At 38.9% G+C, this 23,338-nt stretch overlaps 1 protein-coding gene across 4 annotated transcripts in view; it reads right to left on the minus strand.

The window, feature by feature from the left end:
• The window catches only part of RAD51B (RAD51 paralog B), a 363,400-nt gene that overhangs the window by 198,162 nt on the left and 141,900 nt on the right, over positions 1-23,338 (minus strand). For all 4 annotated transcript variants that reach the window (XM_041396628.1, XM_041396651.1, XM_041396635.1 and 1 more), the window contains exon 8: positions 8,573-8,669. In XM_041396628.1, the coding sequence (XP_041252562.1) occupies positions 8,573-8,669 (97 nt within the window). The remainder of the gene's footprint in view (positions 1-8,572; positions 8,670-23,338) is intronic.

Genomic DNA, 23,338 nt, shown 5'->3' on the forward strand with positions numbered 1-23,338 from the left:
TCCATGTGCCAGCCTGAAACAAGGACTCCCCTGCCAGGTATTAGACTGGTTCAAATTACTCCTAAAGAATCATGGCTGCATACTCAGTAGTAACATCTGGTTTGCTTTCTCTGTGACAAATTTTCCATTGTTAACAGAGCAGCTATTCATACTTGAGCCATTGTCTTTTCTACCCCTTCCTGGTGCTAGTTAGGCATCAGCTCATGCAGGAATATTCTGTAGGTTGCTTGAGGGACTGGAGGAACAGAGAGAGAGCAGAAATTAATAAAAACATAGCTTCCCTGTAGTTAAGCTCTCAGCATTTTCTCTTTCTACCATTTCTTCACCCATCTTCCTGCACTGCACTGCAACCACTTCGGTTGCTCTCCTCTGAATGCTTCTTTTTTTATTTTTTAGTGTAACTGATACTAGAGAAGACTAGTAGAGTCCAGACTAGATTAATTTGTTCACATGAAACATGCAAAATCTGCTCATGCTCTCTATTTTAATCAAATTAAGAAATAATGCACCAACCTGTATACTGTCTTTTATTGTTGCGTTATCTTTGTGTTTCAATGTAATGTTTTAGGAGCAGACTGTCACTGGGAAGAAGTTCATTCACATGAGAGAGCACAAGTTCAACCTCCAAAAAAGGCTAACAGGTTATAAACTTCCATAATTTAAGACAATAAATTATTATTGCAATAATAAAGCAGGAAATAGACACAAATTAAGCAGAAACACCAAGGTGCGCTTTTTACGATTAAGGAGAATCATCAATCATAGAAACTGCCTGAGATTAACAAGGAGCCACTTTTTTCAAACATCCTGCAGTAAACCCAGAGGAAACCCAGCTGGAACTGCAACTAGAATATAGGCTTGAGACTCTAAAATTCTTCTCTGTTCCTTCACCCTCGCCTTCCCTTTTGGTATAGCATTTGCACCTCAGGTTACTCTTAACTGCTTCAAGTTCTGCAGGTGAGCCATATGTTTCATGTAATGCCACAAGCCAAATGTAATTCCCATAGTGATGTTTTCCTGTGTATGAAAATCCTTCTATAGTCCCTTCCAGCTCCATCAGAAGAAAGATCCAGTGGTGGTACTATAAAACTCCAGAAGAAATGGGACTGAATGCTACAGATTGCTGAATATTTTGTCCCCAACCTCTGTACAGATTTAAGCATAACCTACTAGTGAGTTAAGACAGAATTTAATTGGTCATTGTGCAGAGGGGCAAGTGGTGTTTTGCTCTTTCTTACCCTTGAATTAATTTCTTAACAATGTAATTTGAAAGATAAGGTCCACCAACATTGAGGTACAACATGTAGGGCTGCAGAAGGAATTCGAACCAAGCCAGGCCTGATGTTTCTGATTTAAACCACGGATTTGCACAACCACAGTAAAAAGTTCGGTATTCACCCACACTGAAATATGAGTTAACCTTATTTTTAAACATTTTTAGGGCATAAGGAAATTACCAACAGCAAATTCTTACAGTACTTTACACCTACATGCCATCAACTGAAATTCAGTGACTGATCCATGCATGCTCTCAAGATTAATGCAGTTAGAGGAACACAGAAGTAAGCTGAGGTGTGCAGCAGGATTCATGGAAACTCACCTGCTTTGCACTGGAAGGTGTAGCACATACTCAGTTGCACTCCTCAGTGGAGGTAAGATACATAGCAGCTGAGAGGCAACAACTCAACCTTCTAACCACTCAACTATGACTGTAATCACTTCTGTTACTGTGCTTTTCATTACATAGATGAGTGATTCCCTGAAAATGTACCTGAAGGGTTTTTGGATTACAAATTGTTGATTAATGATTCTAAGTCACATCACGTCTTCAGAAAGAAACCACAACAAAGCAGTAAAACTTTTTACGCTCTCATCATGGCAATTAGGATATGAGGAATGGAGATTCTCTTAAACTGATATATGGAGGTCTTTGAATGCTCCTGCTGACAATTTTCAACCTTTCTGTAGTCTAGATCAAGTGATTATGCATATGTCATTCAAGCTGGAACCTCCACAGACACATACAGTCTCTGTGACACTGCTTTACTGAGAGATTTATCTTTTGATTAAAAAGCCGTTAAAATTTGGCTGGATGTTATTACGTCATTACTTCCCACTTGGTGAAATATAGCATCAAAAGTAGTACAGGCAAACATGGCAACTGTTATTGTGAAATCTAACTGCTGCACACCACCACAACCCTGCCTCCTGCAGAAACAACCAGGGTATCGTTTCCCCTAATGGTTAATATCACTCGTTCCAGGCCCTGTAATGATGGTGCACTTCCCTGTGCTGCTCTCTACAACCAGAAGGGATTTTTAACTTCCACTGAAGCACAAGAGTGCAGACTCCACTAAGAGCACAGAGTTACAAGAAATGTGAATATAGAGAAAACACAAGAATGAAATCCTATTTTAAGAAGGCTTATTTTTGTTAAAACTCATGTATTAATGAGTTTTATCAAGGTTGCTTCTCTTTTTTGGTGCCCTCTGTTTACCTGAAGTGGATGTGCTATGTTGTACTTCCAGCAGGTTAAGGAACATGAGCTCCTTCTCACCTTTGAGAGTAAGTACAGCTAACCATTTTTAAATGAAAACTGAAGAAGTAACTCAAAGACAGAGCAGACTGAAGGAATAAAAAGCTTCCCACAGAATTGTTAGCTGGTGAAGAGGATTACAGGGTCTCTCTGCTGGAGCAGATTCTTAAAATGCAGCTGAGACTTGAATTCCAGCAGCAAAATAAGAATTAAAAAGAAACAACTCCAGCTGTTTCATTACTGAGCTCACATGCACTAGAATCAGTGACTGAAGCAACTCTGTCAACTCTATCACTGAAGTCAGAGATGTCCAAGGCTCAGACCTGGAGGCAAAATCCCATGGCCCACTGAGCTGTCTTGTCCCATCGTGGAAGGGTTCCTGATGTCAGCCCTAAATACTGATCAAACCTTCAGGCAAGAATAGTAATTCATATCAAAGCAAATACAGATGCAAATCTCACCATGCTTCCCTGTATCATCAAGACTGTAGCAATATCATGCAGCAAAAGCTGTACTGCAGCACCTCCCAATCTCCATAAACCAAGAGGAGAACTGTATCACAGAATGGGTAAGGCTGGAAGGGACCACAGTGGGTCATCTGGTCCAACCTCCCTGCTCAAGCAGGGTCATTCTAGAGCACATTGCACAGGATTGCATCCAGATGCTTCTTAAATATCTCCAGTGAGGGAGACTCCGTAATATCTCTGGGCAATTTGTTCCAGTGCATGCTCATTCACACAGTAAAGAAGTTCTTCCTCATGTTCACATGGAACTTGCTGTGAATCTGTTTTTGCCCATTATCTCTTGTCCTACTGCTTGATATCACCAAGAGAGCCTGACTGCATCTTCTTGGTACTCTCCCTTCAGGTATTTACATACACTGATATGGTCCCCTCTTTACAGGAACATGCTTTAATTTTTAGGGTTCACACTCACACACTAGTCTCAGTTGGGAAATTTACCCTTCAGTATGCATAGACATGGCCTAATCTACAGAGCATTCAGCTAAAATACTAAAGGCCTAAAACATGCCAAAGTCTTCTAATATTTTCCAATGCATTTAAATTCCTATCACTCTGGAGAACTTCACGAGGACATGAAGTATTCTGCATTAGCTTTAAAACTACATGGAGGAAGTGTTTTAGAAACTTGCTTAACAGCAGCTTGATTCATAAACTCATGGTTCCTGCAAAACAGGTATGTTTATGCTTCACCGAATATACTTTTTTATTTTAATCAAGTCACCTGTGAGTCCAACCCTAGAGCATTAAGTATATACATAAATCAATAAATAAACAAATCTAAACCGAGCAACAGCTTTTGATCTCTGGGGGCTCCTCAGTTTACTTGATAATTCCTTCAGTGTTTTCACTCCATTTGGCACCGGGACTGAAAAAAGAAGATTTGAGGGGAGAGAAGTAATAAACTAGAGAACTGATCTTACTGAGGTGAAAAGAAGGTAAATTCATTATTTTCCCCATAGAAATATTGAAATATTAAGGAAAATAATAATACTTGAAATATTAAGGAAAAAAGTCACAGAATAAAAATAAAGGCCCAAATTTAAAAAAGGTAAACTGAGGCTGGAAGAAAAAAACAATTTCACCACAATATGTCAAGAGATCAAGGGCAAAGCAAGGAAGAGAAGCTGAAGATTCCAGCTTCAAACCTTCCACTCCTAAATGAAAGTAGGAAAATCCTGTGGGTGGGAGATATTATGGTAGCTTAGTGTTCTCCAGCCTCCGTAACACAAAAGCCTACTTCTGCTCAACAGCTTAAAAGAATTCAAGATCAGAGCAACAAAGATGAAAAGGTCAGACTAAACTCATTGCTCACACTGTGCACTAAAAATATACAATGCTATGACAAACCACTTGATGAACACAAATGGCAGAAGACTGAACACTGGCCTCCCCAGATCTAGTGCAAGTTTAGAGACAATTTTAAACACAATATAATTCCAACTTTTTCAAACAAATATTTGAAAGTACTAGCTGAGACTGAAGAAGACCAAGAGAGCATTCCTTTTTTTTGCTTGACACTTTGTGCAGGGTGGGAGGAGGAGATTGTTCTTGTTCATACCAACACGCTCCTGAATTTTTTCCACGAAAGATGGAGTTTGGCTTTGATGTCTTTTAGAGGAAGTTAGAGCTTGCAGCTGGCAAACACATTAATAGCATAGGCACTGGTGGGGCCTAGAAGGGACCTCAAGTAGGTCATCTTATCCTATCTCTTTGCAGCACACAAATGAAACACAAATTCCCTTGTCCAGCTAGTGTGAAAACACACAGAATTAGTTTCTAAAGATTTTTATATTAGGTAAAATTTAATGTGAAATTCATAGACACAGATGACTTGTTTAAAAAAAACCCATTAACAGTCATACAAAATATTTCTACTGCTCATGAAGCCTAATGCAGCTTAAACTTTTTTTAAAATAAGATATTATTTTAATTGGGTAAGAGCTATTTTTTTTAACATTTAAATGATAAAGCATTAGTTCTTAAGGTACTCCTGGGCTTCTCTGACCACCCCAGTAATGTCAAATAACTTTAGGCTTCTCCAAATTGTCTTTGACTGGAAGAACTAAACAGAGGCTAGTCTACAAAGCAAGAATGTAAGGCAAACAGCAATGTCCACCATCATCCTCCAGACCATCCCCTCTGATGACGCAGTCTGAGAGATGGCTATGCAAAAATGGTGAAGTTACAAATAAAAACTGAGTTTGATTCCTAGGGAAGAAGTGACAGCATCGCAAGTCTGAGGATTTTGGAGCTAGATAAAAAGATTATTAGTCCTAAATCCTTCAGTTCATAATCTGACAAGTATGTAAAGACCAAATGAATGCAAGGACTCAGACTACAAGTAGAGAAACTTAGGTATTGTATTCATCACTTTATTTGTGGCAAACTATGCCTTTTTTTTTGTCTATCTGGAAGCAAAAGTATGCACAGATCTGGGAATTTAGCTGGACATAACTATTTCCTACAAGAAATACTAACAAACAGTTCATGAATTCTTATATTGCTACATAAGTGGTGGGATTTTACAGCCAGCACTGCTTTTATAAATCCATTAATGTTCTCATAAAAATCTAACCTATTTTTTACATTAGGACACAAGTTTTCATGCACTAGATTATAACTTTACAGAAGACAAACTCTGAGCCTGAAACAGCTTGACAATGTCCTTTCAGCTTGTTCATCAGATTAACTTTCTGTCACACATCAGATGAACAGCTTCCTTGGTTTCTTGCCTAATCTAACACATAACCCAAGCAATTCTCAAGCACAATCAGAAGCAAAAACAAAGGACACTATAACATTCCACTTCTTTCTAATAGCACATTTAGTTTGAAATTTTCATTTCTACCTCTATCTAAGAAAGATTACCCTTTTAGCAAACCATTTATAGTGAAGGGACTCTGATTTCAGATAGGATTAAAACAACATATTAGACATATACAAACCAAGCAGTCTGAGTTGCTAACAGGACTAATAATGTGTTATGGGTCCTTTCACATCTAGGTCACTGGTTCAAATTCAGCTTTAGTTGGTGATGAGTGACATGGAACAATGAGGTAAGAACCCAGTCACAAATCTGGCCTCTTATCCCTGACTCTGAAACATATACTCTCTGTGCTCTGGGGCTACTCACTTAACTACTCTTTCCAGTAAATTCTACAACTGTAAAAGAGTAGTAAGTATTATTACTATCATACCAACTCTAGAAGACTAATTAATTTAGGATTCTGAAAGTACAAAAGATTATCAGAAGTTCATTGATGCTTTCAGGCTGTTCAAGCACGAACATCCAAATACATTAAGGGGGAACTTTCCCAGGATAGGTCAACACCGTGATGTTAAAAGAACCCACCAAAACACACTGGCTACAGCTGTGCCTTTTGATAGGATGATAAACATGGAAATCAGATGTTGAATGAGCCTGAAATTCCACATTTACTCACAGATAGACAGCAGGGGTTAAAAGTGATGAAAAATCCATCCAGAAAGACAGAGAGAAAAGCCTGTAGCATGGAGATGCGCTGTGTTCTTCCATTACACAACACAGTAAGTAAATACCATATCAATGTTAGTCAAGAAAGGAGGGAAGGGAGAGAAGGAAAGGAGTTTATCAGCCCTACATCCCTTGATAAAACTTGAATTTCCAAAGGAGCCTGCACTGCTGATGTATGTACTGTTCTTGTCCTGTGGCAAAACAAACATTTCCATTTTCAACAAGTGTGATGCTAATACATTTTTCTACTTCAGATCCTTAATTAAAAGCAAGGAATTAGAGCAATGAAGGAATAAAATACAGAGCACCAATATAGTTTAACTTATTCTTAAGCTAAAAGGTGAAAAGCAGTGGTCATAGTTTAGGCGCAACAGGACAGATTAATTAAAAAACCTGTAACTGCTAGAAAAAAACATTAGGCCATTTCTAGAGTAGCCCTGATTCTGGAATATTCTGGAACTACGGCTTGTACACAGCACTGCAAATCTTTCATATATGCTGGGAAATTCAGAAACATTTCAACTATTCCATGTGTTTTTTCTAAGTAACTTCAAATATTTTAGCCACAGGACAAAAATATGTTTTACTGAAAACATATTTCGTCATTACTCTCACATCAAAATCAGCTGTGCCTTTATTTCCAGAGGAAGCTCATCCATAGCAATTCTAAAGCACAAGAAGCACGGGCGCTGTGATCAAGACAATTTAATAAGATAATACACAACAACTTTGTCTTAAGAAGGAAATTATAAGGTGAAAAATTATGCCTTTATCTTCCAAATCTAGTTACCAAATTTCAAATCTTTCTGCCAGAGGTAGGGAGCAGTATTTGAGCCATGTACTTCAGAAATACTTTGGCAATGGGTGGAACCAATAAAAAAATTATTTAATAGGCCATGCTTTGCCAGACTTCTATTGACAAAATTATGAAGTAAACACATCAATCAGTGTTACGGCTTTGCATTGAAGTTACTTGCTACTCCTTGGCATTCCATTTAAATCTACCTTTAACCTCTTTCTCTTGTCCACTGAAATGAGTTGCAGAAATAATGTCAGCTTTAACCACTGCTTAGTTATTTTTGCCACTGAGCTGTACTTGTGTAAAGTCAGACAAGCTTGAGACAACTGCGTGTGATAAACCAGAACACAGAGAAGCTGATCAAAACCACCAGAAAGTGCAGCAAGGAGACAAAGAGGGGAAATACCCATGTAATGCAAACTGGAAAGCCTACATTAAATTATCATGCCTTTGCAAGAAAGATGAGCTATGCATGAACTGAACACTAAATAAAAAATTTTTCTGCATCTGCTCCTCACTAAGGTACTCTGACTATTCTTTACAAGTGGGGAAAACTGACATTATTATATTACTTTGTAAATCTTGATTCAGAATTATCTTTTCTTCTTAGCACACTAAGTCCTCACTATTACTCAAAAAAGTGCTTTTCTCTAATTCTGCATAGAAAACAGAAGCGCAAAGACATGAAGTAATATATGGCATCACAAAAATCCCCATATTACGTTCACAAAACAGAGAGATGTAGTCTGAGGCACTGTATTTGAAAACCAAACAAGTGTAATTCAAGGAACGGGACAGAGGATCTGCTTTCCCTTCCTTTGTGAGCAGTTGTTTCTCCTTGGAATCTATGATAGCCATTAGATAAGATGAAATTTGCAGACTAGCCTGTGAATTTCCCCTTGTAGCAGCTTTAGAAGACTGAAAAAATAATGCTTTAAATGCATGTGAGTGACAGTACAATGCTGAGAAACTGACATGGCTCAAAAATACACTCCCAGCCTTTAGAAAGTGTCAGATCCTTTTAGCAGCTCCACATACTTTCTTTTTAATTATAAATGGATTTTCAGAGAAACTGGAAAATAATTTTCTTTCAAGACTGTGTTAGGTTAGACTTGATAAACTGACTCTCTCAGCCCCCTGTATTTCAACAGAAGACTGCAAGTTACAGTGTGGATTTGTGGCAGTGTAGAGTTTCAGTTCTGATAGAAGGGATTTCTTACCTTCAGACAGGGACAAATCATCAGCTGGAGACACCAGGTCTGCCCGGACCCCAGGGCCACTGCTCAGCGCTGTGGTAATCTGATTCGTCAAGATAACCTGCAAACAGACAAGGAGAGGGGGATGGGAAATGAATTTTTGTAGCTACTAGAAGGCAGAGAGAAGCCCAGGACTGAAATAACCCAGGCATAGCATCGAGATGACTCTCTATTCTGATCTTCAGCAAATTCAACACTCAGAACATTTTGAACTACCTGCAGAAACTGAAAGAGTCAATAGCAAGAAGTGGAGGAAAAGGGATATTGTTAAAAAGATGAAACACTGAACAAAGGTATGCTGATACATACAGGCACTTCAAATTAAACTACTGCTCCGAAGAGCTTCATCTTTTGCTCATAGTCCACGAACATTTTGATGCTTCTTACAAAAACGCACCATTTTCTTCACAGGCAAATAGGAAATCTATTTTCAAGTAATTTTCACACAATTGACACAATTTCTTCCTTTGGCTGAAGCACAGTGCTATGGAGGAAGGTGCAGTAGGGGTACACCCCCACCGATCTGAAGCACAAAGGCACTAAATATTACAGGGCTATCTTTACAAAAGGGGATTTTTTAGTGTTTTTCAGGATCACAAGATTGACAAAGAAAACTATAGCACCCACAGTGCTCTCCTCTGACAGCACGAGCAATAGTCATGCCTACTAGAGATGACCAATTTCTTGCACCTTTGAACACATACTGGTTTTTAGTAACAGAAAACATGAAGCAAACAGAGCAAACACCACAGAGAGAAGAACATAGCTATAGTCACAATTATCTTACAATGCTTTGGATCTCTAAGCAGCTGCACTTTCTGCAATAACAGTTGGTGTCCACTTTGCTGACTGACATAAACTTCAAAAAAAACCATTTTTTTTAAGTACCAAAATGATTCTTCTACTTGCTCTGAGAGCAGACAAACTCCAAACAAACTCTCTTTCAAATTAATGGCCTGTTTTCAGCTGTATTTGACAAGCAAGAAAGGAATCCTACACAATACTTGGTTGAATGCAGTTTCACTGGAATTTACTGGAATAAATTTACAGATTACCATTGCTAAAAGGAATAGGAATTTCTCTGCCGTTCCCTCCACTACTTGTCCCTCCCTCGGATCATGCTTCTTCCTGCTTTCTAACACTTTCAGCAGTAAGATATGACACACTCTCCCCTTTCTTTTCCCATTGTGAGACCCCACACAAGCTGTGTCAGACCAAGGAGTTGTGGCTGCAGCAGTGGTGCTGCAGGGTATTGTGTCTTCTTCAGGCAGACATGAGGTGCCAGCAGTGTGATGGAGTACCTGACCTTTACAAGACCATACCTCCCTGCTCATGCCAGCCCACCCAGCTCAGTGCTGCAAACAGGCACGATGGTGCCTGAGAGCTTTATGGCCTGTATCAACAGGACAAACTGAGAAGCACGTAAGTCAAATCCTCACTTACTCTATAGGAGTTCAAGACCTTCAGAACTCCATAGTGATGCCCCTCATGCTCATCTGCTACTGACTACAAGTTCTGAACAAACTTGAGCTAGCTGTGATCGCTCTGCACAGCTTAACCACAGGACGCAACTTTTGGGACCGGGCATTTATGATGACTGCAGCGAACATGGACACGGTTGATAACAGCCTTGCTTGGTCACACACCTCAGCTAAGGTACAGCTTGCAATACTGCTTACAGCAAACACACAAGAAACACATTACACCCCACTGCTGTTTCCCCCAGAGTTGCTGTGTGCACCTATAAGCACCCAAAAGCAGACAGCAAAGAGTCTGGTACACACAACTCCTTGCTGCCACTGATGGCTGACTTGTTCATAAGATTACAGGGTAGGATAATTCAATTTATTAACAAAGAAAAAAAATAAAACATTTTTCCCTTTTTTCTTGCTAGGATACTGATCCATTTTAGTGAGTTAGTTCATCCTTGTGATAGGATGGGCATCAAAACCAGTTCAAGGCAAATGAAAGGAGTAGGCAGCTAAGAGTCAGTAGGGATAAGAAAGGATGTGAGACCTTTCCTTCTTGGAACCATTCTCACTTTGTTTCCACTGTGTCACAAAAGCCACAGACTCACAAATTCAGAGTATCCACTACTAGAAAATGTGCTGAAACAGAACACACTAACAAACTTATACTCGCACGTACTGGTGAGGTATGAAGTTTTCATTGGCACACTTTGCAATGATCACATTATTAACAAGTATCAAGCTCTCTAAGTGATTCAGTCACCCCAGACTCGTGCCAAGATAATCTTTGTGCTGTGCCATCACGTATTTTATTATTTATGCACCACATTTTAAAGAAATGTTACCATGATTAAGGAACGTTTTTAATAGAAAAAATACCTAAGCACACTATATTTCATATTGCTCTCCTTCAAAGGAAACTAACTTTGAAGGCTTTCAAAAAAAAAACAAAAGAAAAATGAACAAGAAGAATAACACAACTGCCTTTTTTTTTTAAATCTTCCAGATTCCTCCTTAACCAGGAACTCCACAGCACTGTTAGCTGAAGACTGAAAGTCTTCTTCACCTATTATGTTTAATTTAAGCTATGCCTCTGAACCTAGACTGAAATTTCTGATGTATTCTTCAGTAACTATTCAATACTAATATCCTAGATTCCCTGCTATACTGTTCAAAAAATCAGTTAAAAAAAGCAGAGTCCTACTCAAGTAAATGTTCCTCTCCAACTTGCTCTGAGGATGGAAATTAAGCATATTCTAAGTTCTATGACTTCACTGACAGTTACACATTTGCTTAAATACTTATCTAAATAGTATCTTGAATAAGTACACTTCCTCCGAGATGAAGCCACATATACAGAATGCTTACTCTGGAATTAATTGAAAATTATTCCCCCTTTCTCCAAGCCTGCAGTACCAACATGGATGCACTTTTCCCATAAGTCAAATTCAGCCACAAGACAAGGCTGTTAGATAAGCACTACATTTGGCATCCAATTCACTGGCACACTTCTGCAGCCTCACCTACTACAAAATTCTTTCATCTGGTACAGGTATTCCTATTATCGTATATACACACACACACATATGTTCACATATCTTTGTGCAGCTCCTATAATACAGTTTGAACCTCACTTTGAGACTGTGCAGAGTACTCCAAACTCTCACTAACTCAAACATGCTGTGGGTGCTAACAAAAGGAAAGAGCTGCTCCTTTGCTACAGTTATGGGGAAAAAAGGCACCCAGATTCAGCAAACTCCTCAGAATAGATACATCTGTCTTCAAAACTTCAGCCCTTATGCCCTTACTGGAAAGAGCCAAGTTTTATTGTTTCATGAGTAAAACTTTGGGCAGTGAAAAGTGCAATTTAAACAAGACCATACATTTTCAGCAGTCACCAGTCTTACAGGTGTTCAACTTGAAGCCCTGAGTACTGGTATCACATGATTCCAGTGCCACATTTAAAAGCTTTATTAATTTTCCCCCAAAGTCTCCTTCATGAATCTGAAAGAAATGCTTAAATTGCATTCTGCCATCCTTTGAAATGACTTGACATATTCAGGGAGTCACAAATAGGTGTTTGAGGGAATGGTTAAATTCGTGGGTGATATGGAGAGAACACCCAGGCAGACAAAGGAGATCTGGTGCCAAACAGCTCTGTGACTTCCTGGTGAGGAATCACATTTGTGCATGGACAGCATTAGCTGAGTCTCACACATGGCTTCATACATGTGTGCACAGTCTATCATGCTGGTTTTGATGTTAATTATGCTGTTTCTTACAGACCACCAAAAAGGAGGTCTGGGTTGATCTGATAGGTGCCACACTTGAGAGAAACTACCACTAAACAGTGCTTGGAAACAAGCTGGGCTGTCAGTCCAAGCAGACTTTCTAGAGAGTGCTTTGCACTGAACGAGCAATAGCACTTCAACTTCATTGTAGATCTGCCATTAATTGAACCTATTTAGCACAGGAAACATGCCAGTCCTCAGGCTAAGTGGGTAAGGAAAGTTTGCCTCTGTTGGGGGTTCCTTTGGACAAATACTGGACAGCTTACCAGCCAAGCACAGCTTCCTTTCAAGAGGTTCAAAGCCAGTCATATGTTCATTAAATTCCAGCAGAACACTCAACAGTGAGAATATTGCTACATGATATTTTGATGTTATCATACTGAAATACACAGTATTTTAAAATATATTGTGTTTAAAAAACAACCAGTATTTTAAGAGGAGCTCCTATTTCCAACATGGTATTTTGATGTTACCATATTGAAATACACAGTATTTTTAAAATATATTGTATTTAAAAAAACAACCAGTATTTTAAGGGGAGCTCCTATTTCCAAGATCAACTAACAGAACAAAATATTTTCACTGCCACTAAGACTCACATAAAGCCATCATATCTCTCCACACACAACTGTCCCCTGACATGTGCAACAGGTAAGGAAGCTTTGCTATTGCTTTTCTGTTCCTACTTCCTGATGGACAAAGGGTGTAAGGTTTCTTTCTTCAGTGAAAAACACTCCACTGCTAAAAGAGGGAAAAAAGAGTCAGCTAGACAGCGCAGTAAGACTAGAAACATGCCTCAATGCAGTCTCCCATGGAGTTCAACGAACCACTGCCTTTAACTTTCAGTCTATTCCTTTGCCATTGGTTAAGAGAGCTATTTAACAAGTGAAAATTTACAGCCCTCAGCCTTCCAATTCTGACAGAATTACCAACTCTTTGGAAATTCACTCCAATTCAGATTTCAAAATCCTTTCTGGGAAAAAGTCTACTACTTAAAATACCACAAAAATGATGGAACACACAATTTTGAAATCTTTTACTTCAAATTTTACTGCAGCATAGCTACCTTAGATTGTAAAATAACCCCATCTAACCATTACAAGTGTTATGACAGCAAGAAGAATTAGAAAACCCAAAGACAAACACAATAAGACATTGGGAACACTTTTTTTTCCCTAATTTTAGACATGTTAGAAAAACACCACAACTTCCTCCTCTGATTACTTTCTCACTTTTTATAGGTACCAATACCTGAAAAAAAATGGACACAAGGATTTCTCAAGGAAAACAGACTCAGGTTCCACATAGATCATTGTTACTACTAAGATTTAATCTAAAAGTCAACAACAGTGTTAATATCCCAATAAAATGTTTATATGTTGTTGTGAAAACAGAGTCACCTTCCACTAATGTGATTTCAGCAGATGCTAGTTTTCTTGGAAGCATATTAGAAAAGTAAAAAAAACTTATTTATTGTGCCTAAACTCACAACACCCTCATTTATTGGAAATAGTGAAGTTCCTGCATAGGCAGAAAATCCCTGCAGGTCCTGGGAGAGAGTTGGCCTAAGAACTTTACACAGAAGAATAAGCAAACTATTTTTTGTTTGGTTATTTATACAGTACAATTTTTCAAGTACTCCTCCCGCCCATCCTAGACCACACTGAAATTACAAAACCTGACTTTGTCATCCTTGTAAATCCAGTTGAGTAAATAAGCTGTTTTCTATAAACTTGTGGTCTCAGCCTCCTTGTCAGTTTATTGCAAAATTAAAGGGAGTTCAGCACAGAACTATCAATCAGTAACCAGCAAAGGTAGGAAGTCTTCTGGAATGTACCAAAAGGCAAAAAACCACACTATTTCATGAAATGGCTGTTTGTTAAAAGAGTGAAGCAGAAATCCCCGTTTCGCATGCAACACATTTTAGGAAAATTCTTATTAAAGGCTTCCTATTGAGCTGGGAGAGCAAGCACAAGAACACTTGCAATAATCCCACAGTACTCCACCCTTATTAGCCCATGAATTTAGTGGTTTTCACTGTGCCCAAGAAACGTCACTAGAGAGCACGAAGCACAAGTGACAAGTCAGTGGGGCTGGGATGATGACCCCGCACGCTGGAGGAGAAGGAAATAAGTTTTACTGATCCCCAGCCAATATTTCTTCCCATCCCTGAGAAGGCACCTCTCTCCCTTTCCCTGACAGAGCTTTTAATGAGGTATTCAAGTAATGGCTCAAAACAATGAAGGACAGTGCACCAAGAAATACCACAAAGTCAGATGGGGCTGGCAGCAAGCCTGAAAACAGCAAAAGGGAACAATGAGAAAAATAGGGTGAAAAATCATGCTTCAAACAGCTGTGAGAGCAACAGCCTTCTCCTTGAAAACCTGTTAAATCAAGACTGGCATCAGTCTGCTCAAGGAAGAATCCAAAATTATCACTATCTGTGACAGTAACAGGGTATTTGTGGCATTCATCTAAGCTACACACTGAATTAGCTTTTCCTTCAACTTCTGTTTCTTTGGGGAGATTTTCTTCAGCATCAGTGGCCATTTGCCCCAAAATTGTTCAAGACCTCAGCAAAACTTCTACTTAACATTCACAAGGAATAAAACATGCTTAAAACTGCGCAGTTTTGGTGAAATCTGTTTGGTTACAAACAGAAAAAAGAAAGGTCTGAATGCAATACCAAGAGCTCCTAACCAAAACACAAGTTTTGGAAGCACCAAGTTTTCAAGAGAGAATGTCAAGTGCCCACAGCTACAGCAGCACTTGAAGCCAGTTCTGCTCCACAGAGCCTCACCTCGCAGGAGACTGGCTTTTAGTGAGAAAAGCCTCTAGACAGTCAGACAGCTCTGGGCTCCAGGACCAAATTAAACATATTTATATCACAACTATTATAATGACAAGAGATTATATATATACATATCTTCATTTGTAGAAAACGCGAACTATTTTGGCTCAAACCAAATACAAAAGAAAAAACCCAACAGTTTATCATCTCAAATCCAAGCAAATCACCACACCCACCCAATACTTATACCACTAGGTGTCTTGTATTCCTAAGCTGAGCAGCCACCCACCCCAGCAGCTAAGGTCTCTGTGGGGAAGAATGTAAATAATGTCAAATACTCTATAAAGCCCAGACATCACAAGTAAAAAAACTTCTAATACATGAAATTCCCATCTCCAAAGTCAAACACCACTTCTGGTGTTTAATCAAGGCCTAACTAAGATACTCCAAAGTATCTTTACATGTTTTACTAAAATGGTTGTAGCACGAAGCTGCTTCACTGCAGGCATGACCAACACACAAATGCCCGCATTTATCAGCTGTTGCTAACCCAAACCAGCTGAAAGACAAAGCACCCATTACAGCCATCTTGCCCATAACGTGACAGAGGAACAGGCTGGTAACAGTGATACATAGCCTGGAGGGAAGCAGGCTGATATTTTCAGACACAGCATAGCAGCTACCCTGATTGAAGGCAAAGCCAAGAGCTGTTAGAATTCACATCTCAACCAATATGACCAGAATTTGGCATAATTCCCTGAATAACAGATATGTACACATAAACCACTGCAAGTCTGTTGAGAACCACTTCCTAATCCCATATGCAATGTATACTCCAACAAGCGCTGGTCTTGCCTCAGAGGAATTTCAACTGCACCTATTGTAATCAGAATCCAGAGGGAAAAAAATAAAAGCAATTTAACAGCACAGAAACAAAAAAAGCACAATTCTCTGGAAGGCTCACTAATACCTTTTAAAAGATTAGAGACCTGTTGATCAGAACACTGTTGGCTAGCTGCAACCTTATTAGAGCTTTTAGGAGAGAGAGAACTTGCAGCTCTTGTTTTGTTAAGGTATCACTACTCAAATTTCTCCTCTTTCATCCCTCATAGCAGCAGAGGTGATTTTATAGTTATTGGATTTCATGGAAGAAGCCAAGGTATCTTTCAGGCACTAGCCACTACATTTACATCAAATTTATTAGCTTTGCATAGGAAAAGTACAAAGTTATGCAATTCTAGTCCATAAGCCTTTTGAAGAAGTGTCTATTCACATCTCTGCCAGCTGCTTAAAAAGCATCACAATGAATTAAAACTTCCACCAGAAGAAAAAAAAAGAAACAAAGCAAAACAAAAGCATGCTGTTCTCAGGCAGCTACAAGCCTTCAAGTTGAAATAGCTACCACCCAGCAACAGCCTGAGGTCTCTAGCCTTTCTTGCTCAGTGAACAAGGAACGCAGCCAACACAAACGTAACATTCAACATCCCCAATACAACACCCTTGTGCTGTGCTGCCCAGGAGCAGGGTTTGTGTGCCTACCCAGGAGCAGGGTTTGTGTGCCTGCCCAGGAGCAGGGTTTGTGTGCCTGCAAGGCCTTCACATCCAGCAGCCTGCACAGACCTGTTTGCAGAGATGTGCATCCCCCAAGAGGGATGGCCACCTGCCTTCATGTCCTGGCAGGGGCTCAGAGCTCCCTGTTTAGTTTCCAGCCGATCTTCCTCTCCTCCACCCTCTTCTCCAGCCTCTGCTTAATGATGGTTTTCTGAATTGAGCTTTCTTGTGTGTGTGTAGCTAGAGATGGGCCACAATAAGACTGCTCTGACACTGGCTGAGGAAACACAAAGTACCTCTCAGGAAATCACTGAAATCCACAGGCAAGTTTTACAGCCAAAACCTGCTGCACTCAAAGCAGCGAGCACCACTGCTTAAAAGGGAGTTTTCTGATGAATGCCAAATTGTCTTGTAAGAGAATAAATAAAATAAAACTACAAACTTACAGTTCACTCTTAGACTCTGCTGTTCTCTGCAACAGTGCTTTTATTTGGTTGAATGTTTCGTTTTGAAGGACGGGGAAGAAACGGGGTTGCCTGGAATATCAGCAAAGTAGTACAGAATTTCAGTTCTGCACTGGCATGCTCCAGACTGAGCAGAGAGACATCTCCTACACTTTCATAAGACTGCAAGGAAGTAAAAATTTTTGCTCACTGTTTTCCCTATGAAAAAACCTAGTTAAGTTTATTAGCACTTGTTATTGGCACATGAAAACAGACAGAAGGCTCTTTCCTTTCACTTGCCATGTTCAGACCTTCCACCCTCCTTCATCCAGCACTTCAAATTTACCTAGACCTACACAAATTCTTTCTCATTAAATCTCACTACCTGCTGGTAGAATAAATGTATTGCTGCCCCTATTGTAGAGACAGATGCACAGACATTAAGCAAACTGACTAAAGGTACCACAAATGTTTACTACCATTCCTAAACCCTTATTTTAAGAACGGAGTTAAAAGTTGGAAAGGGTCATACTCCCCCAAACACTCTAGAACACCTTAAACTATGTAGTATGTACTCAGCAAATTATATATTTATAATTCTTTCCATATTTGGGATTTATTTTAATTAGGTTTTTTATACCTGTCTATACTTAGCTTTTTTCCTAACAACTCAATGGGAATATGAAGTAATTGGAGAAGTGTCTATTATTAATTACTAAACTAATGAAATACTCCTAAGAAGGTCTGTTTAGGGCTCCCGGCCCATTTCAAGTTGATAATTAGTATACCAGCATTTTTTTATTTCATTTTGATGTTTTGACAAGCCCATCAGAAAGACCATTTATACTAATATACATATGCAGGTTTAGAGAGATATAACATATAAAGCACAACTTCATGTCATTAATTCCATTAATTCCTCAGAGCTTTTCCAATTAGTTCCTTCAAGTTTTCAAGGCAGTGGGTTGCAGGAGACTCACTGAATCTTGGATACAAACTGAAACAGCTCAATGGGCTACTGTAATTTACAGCTTTGCTGAACAGTTGTAAAAACACTTTCCCTAGCTCTACCTAATCCCACAATATGACTCTATTCCAACGTTCTTAAAAGGAGGACAGTGTTAGTTTAGACCTCTGCTTGGTATCTTGTGGAAGCAGCAGAAAGTATGTCTAGGATGTGCTAGAATATTTGTTCCCCTTGTCCATTCATTAAACATTACATGCAGGTAACTACTACCACCATTACATGGCTTACTTCTTTTTATATACAACATACTTTATCAGCTCCACAGAAACAGAGCAAATCTCTTCTAGCCTATGGTTATGTTAGAGAACACAGACTGTTCTACACTGCACCTGTTAGAAAACTTTTCTTACTGTGTTATGGCCTTTCACTGAACAAATTTTAAGACCCAGGATTTTTATACTTGTCTAATGGCTGTGCTTAGATAATCATGTAGGCTTTATTTCAGTGTATGTAATTGTCAGCAGGTTTGAAGTACAGAGTAACAGGGAATTTGCATATATAACTCCATCCTCCCATTTGCTCAAGCTATTTGACAGGTTTGTAGAGTAGAAAGGTATAGTAACTGATACCGCACAGAAGCCTGACAACCAATATATTGATGAACCAATATATTGATAATTTTTACAAAACAAACTAGACACTGACTGTTGCAGCATACACACAGTGCGTGCTGCAGTTGAGACTGCCACAATACACAGAGTATCACCATACAGCTTCAGAAAGCTTCACCCCACACGTGCTAACACCACAGCACAGCTGAAGGCTGCAGAGCCCATACAGACTAACATCGGATCACTTCAGAAGGCTGCAAGCATCTGCCCTGCTTGTTCTTTAGCCCAACCTTTTACACCCCTCATGGTTCATGCACTGCACCTGTGTGCCCTTTACTGATTGCTCAGTGCACCTCAGCACTCCAGGTGTCATTACCTTCAATGCTGCTCACCTGCTTTTCACAGCTGCAGCCCACTGGGGATGAGGCTCAGCACAGTCCCACTCCCAGTTACCACAGACTGTGTGTCTACAACTGACAGCAGCATTTGGTGCAGCTATGGCTGATTTAGTGGATGCTGTGCTCCTGTTGATTTTAAAGTTCAGTTATCGACCCCTACAGCTGTAAAGGTTGTAAAAAAGTAGAAGTCATACAAGAAACAAAATACCCAGATGCTGAAACAAACAGCCTCTCGAGCTGCTATCAGTTTCCCTTCCTTCTGAGTCACTGCTTAGAAAGCCAGGAAAGAAGAGGTGAGAATGAATTAGATGTATTACAAGCTGTAGATATCTATTAACATTTCACTTTAGACATTTTTATACACTGAATTGCATTTATACCTTTAGAGCCTAACCTACAGTTTAACCAATACTCTTTCTCTGCCAGAAATATTTGTAGTATTACAAAACCATCAGCAGCCTCAGCCTTCCTTAAAATGCAACAATACAAAACACACCAGTCTGAACACTGGGTAGTACTTTTCTTAGGTACCAGTGACTGTTTTCATAACATATTTTACTCCAATTGGACTGAAACTCAGAGTTTTACCACCTAGCTTTTTGAGCTTTCTAACATATCAACATACCTCTAAAATGCAGTGCAATATTTTTATGCAAAAGAAGAGTACTTGGGTATATTTTATCAGTCTCCTAAACCTGCATACCTAGACAGTTAAGTGCTTTAACCTTTGACATTTTTCCTCTTATAATATTCAATACATTTTCTAAACCAAGATATTCTGAAGAAAAAATAAATAAACACAACCTATACAAAAGACACAGCGATGGACCGTGTTACAAAGTTTTATTACCACTCTTTGAAGACTGCTATAGCATTTTAGGAAGCCTTGTTACACAGTAGTTAGATTATCCTAGGTGCTTCTTCCACAAATGCACATTAAAATAAAAAGGCTACTAGTTATAGATAAATAGTTCATAATGAGACAGGAAGAAAACATGCCCAAACATGTATGTGTATAATTGTTTTCCAAACATGTCAGATGTGGTAACACCCAGAGGAAAGAAGAGGAGCAAGGACATAAATCATCCAAATTCCTTCTCATCAATATTTGGGGAGAAAAAATAAAATGTTGTGGCCTAAAACATTCTGGAATTTCAGTGGCATTGTCTTTGCCTCTGTAACCTATTTTTTTATAAATCCTTTCTCTAGGAAATATAGTTAGTCTGTATTTCTCCAACAAAATTGGCCTTTACATCACATTTTAAATTTTCTATTAAGCTACCCAACGTACTTGGAGTCTATTTTTCTTGGAAGCATGAATAATTAGAAATCTCTTTGAAACCTAGGACTCAAGATGGAAAATGAACTCTGAAAAATGCAAGGAATCATTTTTTTTGCTGAGACTGCAGCATGACACACACTCCCTTTGGCTTCCTAATCACTGACAATAGGTCCACTGCTTCCAGTGGAAATGACACTGGCTCTACCAGTATCACTGCTTTGTTGGCACCTCACTTTTAATGTAAATATTTATAAACACTTAATAAAACAAACCCAAATATTCTAGAGTACCCAAATCCAGCTATTTGGGTACTCTAGAATATTTACAGCTGTTACTAGAACAGCAGACATTTTAGTTGATGTCAGGTGAATATAAACAGGCTGTGGCACCTTCAGTGATCTTAAACTCTCAGAAAACCTTGGGAATGGTACAGCATTTCAGCTTTTTCACAATTAGAAAGCATCTGCTCTTTAGGAATTAAACTTAAGTAAGTAACTTTTGCACCTCATTCAAACAATCCAAGTGCAACAAAAATTTGCTGTCCATCCTACAAACTACACATACAGGCATCAGAGAAAAGCAGCTAGTGTTTTCTGGACAACCAACTGAAATTTTGCAGCAGCTCTAGATTCACTGCAGCTAGGAATTTCTGAATACCATTTCCTCAACTTTTTATTAAAATTCAGAGGACCATGCATTTTCCTTGGGCTCCACAGAAACTGCTTCATCTATAGCCTTTCTTACAAAAACCCACATCAGAGTCTCCATTGTGGAGTTCCACAAAAAATTGTAAAGATAGTAAAGTTAAAAATTAATTGCATAAATTTAATTTAGAGAAGCACTTAAGAGGAGCAAATTATGCTTCAGTCAACAGATTCTGTTGCCCCAGTAGGTTTTCTGCAGCCCCATGACCGGAACAGCTTCTTCCAGTGAGGAACGAGATACTTGGGCAAACACATAGGAAACCTGGCCTAGATTAGAAATGCATCTCTGTACAGGACTGAAGTGTATGAGCAAACATTGTGGGAAATCAGGAGCAAAATGACCAGCAAGATCTTTCCAGTTGGGCAGGAAGTGCGTCTTCAGATGCACTGGGTGTGGGTCCCAAGGCTGCAGCTACAGATGCTGATTGGTGCTGACAGCACCTGGGATTGGTGCTGACAGCAGAATAGTAGGTCAGTGACTTTCTCAGGAAAGGATAGGATGTACTTGCAGGGTCTCTAAAACAAAGATTAAAGTAATTCAATGCAAGATACTTGAACTTCAAAGCACGGTGCAGTAGCAGAGCAGAGTGTGTGACAGATTAAAGCTAACTGCTCAATTATATCTGAATCTCAGTAAAATTTTTTTCATGTTTTGCTGGATACTAATTTACAAAACAACTAGTGTGGTGTGGAGATGTACAGCTTCTGAGACAGAAGGGCATTTATAGCATACACCCCTTCAGTTACACTGTCTGATTCCTGCCATCATCCAAACATATTGACTAGGAAATTGTTTTTAGTAGTAGTGCTATCAATTCAATAAAGTTCTTTTTTCATTGGCTATTCCTTGGGTCTAATTAAAGATACCTATAGCTTGTTTTACAATAAATTTCTCCTCAAAAATTTTCTCTATTTCTTATTGTTTTTCTATTTAAAATAATCCCTATCTGCGGTTACCAAGCCTTAAAATCCCATGCATGAAAGGAACATCATGTAATGGATAGATTATACTCCAGCTGCCTCTTAGACTTATCTCCTCCTCCAAAACATTAGATACTCACTGTAGAAAGTAGCCTGACAAGGTAAGTTCTCATTTCGAATTTTATTAATATTATTCAGGTTTTTTTCCAGACTATGTAAGATTTATTGCAAGGCTGGTTTTATTGATCCTAAAGGAGTTACATCAAAGTGAAACACGATCAGAGATTTGTCTCTGTCCAGATTCATCCTTTTGTGCATAAATACATTCACAGAGAAACAATCAGTTCAGACTTTTTCTCTTCTTATTAACTCTTCACCTTGATTAATATTCAAGCAAGAACAGGAGGGAGCAGAAGTCCAATCCCATGTTTTCTAATCCTGGTTCTGAGGCTAAGTAGCTTCAACTGCTTACAGATACAATAAATTCTTTGTGCCCTCTTTTCAAAGCAGACCTAATGCCTACCCCATAAGAGTATTGTGGGATTCGGTATTTTGCTTTCCTAATGCTTTGAACTCAGTGCATGAAGAGTGATTAAAATCACAGTGCACCACCACTCTGGTGTGTTCCAGAGTCTGCAATGTATAGCTGGGCAACATCTAAATACAATTTACCAGTAATAGTTGACCTCTGTAGGTTCTAAGGGCTTGTAACAAAAGTCTTAAAACTTCCCTTCAGAAAACCCACTGGCTTTTTTTTTTTTTTTTTCATCTTTTTACTTTTTTTTTTTTTCTTTTTTGGCTGGGTGGGTGGAGGAGTTGATGTGTTTTTATAAATCCTTCTCCTTTGCTTGTGTTGGGAATGAAAGCATCACTGGTTTGCACTGCAAGTTTGGGAAGGGTAAATCTGAAAAATTCCTCGTGGCTCAACTTCTGGTATGTTGTACAACATTCTGTAAAGTATTAGCACTGTATTTAAAACAGAGTAGCAAATAGATGCCAGATTATTATTTAGATGTTAGCTATGAACTGTGTTCTTGGAAACAAGTTTTGGTCTCTCTTGAGCTTACTGGGGGTGTTTTAAAGGGCTGTTTAATAGAGCAGGGAGTACTGAACAGTTCCAGAACAGCAAAGACAACAAAATAACAGCAATGCAGAATAGCTTCAAATCAGCCCTGTACCAATTTATTTTCTGAACAGGATAACTCAGATCATTCCTGTGCCAGTAAAAGGCAAATAAATAGTTATTTTTTAAGGTGTAATAAGATCAACAAGTACAGACTTTGGACTACTTTTTAAACATGA

Source organism: Onychostruthus taczanowskii, unplaced genomic scaffold (genome assembly GCF_017590055.1).
Source record: "Onychostruthus taczanowskii isolate IOZ18803 unplaced genomic scaffold, ASM1759005v1 scaffold1, whole genome shotgun sequence".
Taxonomy (NCBI): Eukaryota; Metazoa; Chordata; class Aves; order Passeriformes; family Passeridae; genus Onychostruthus; species Onychostruthus taczanowskii.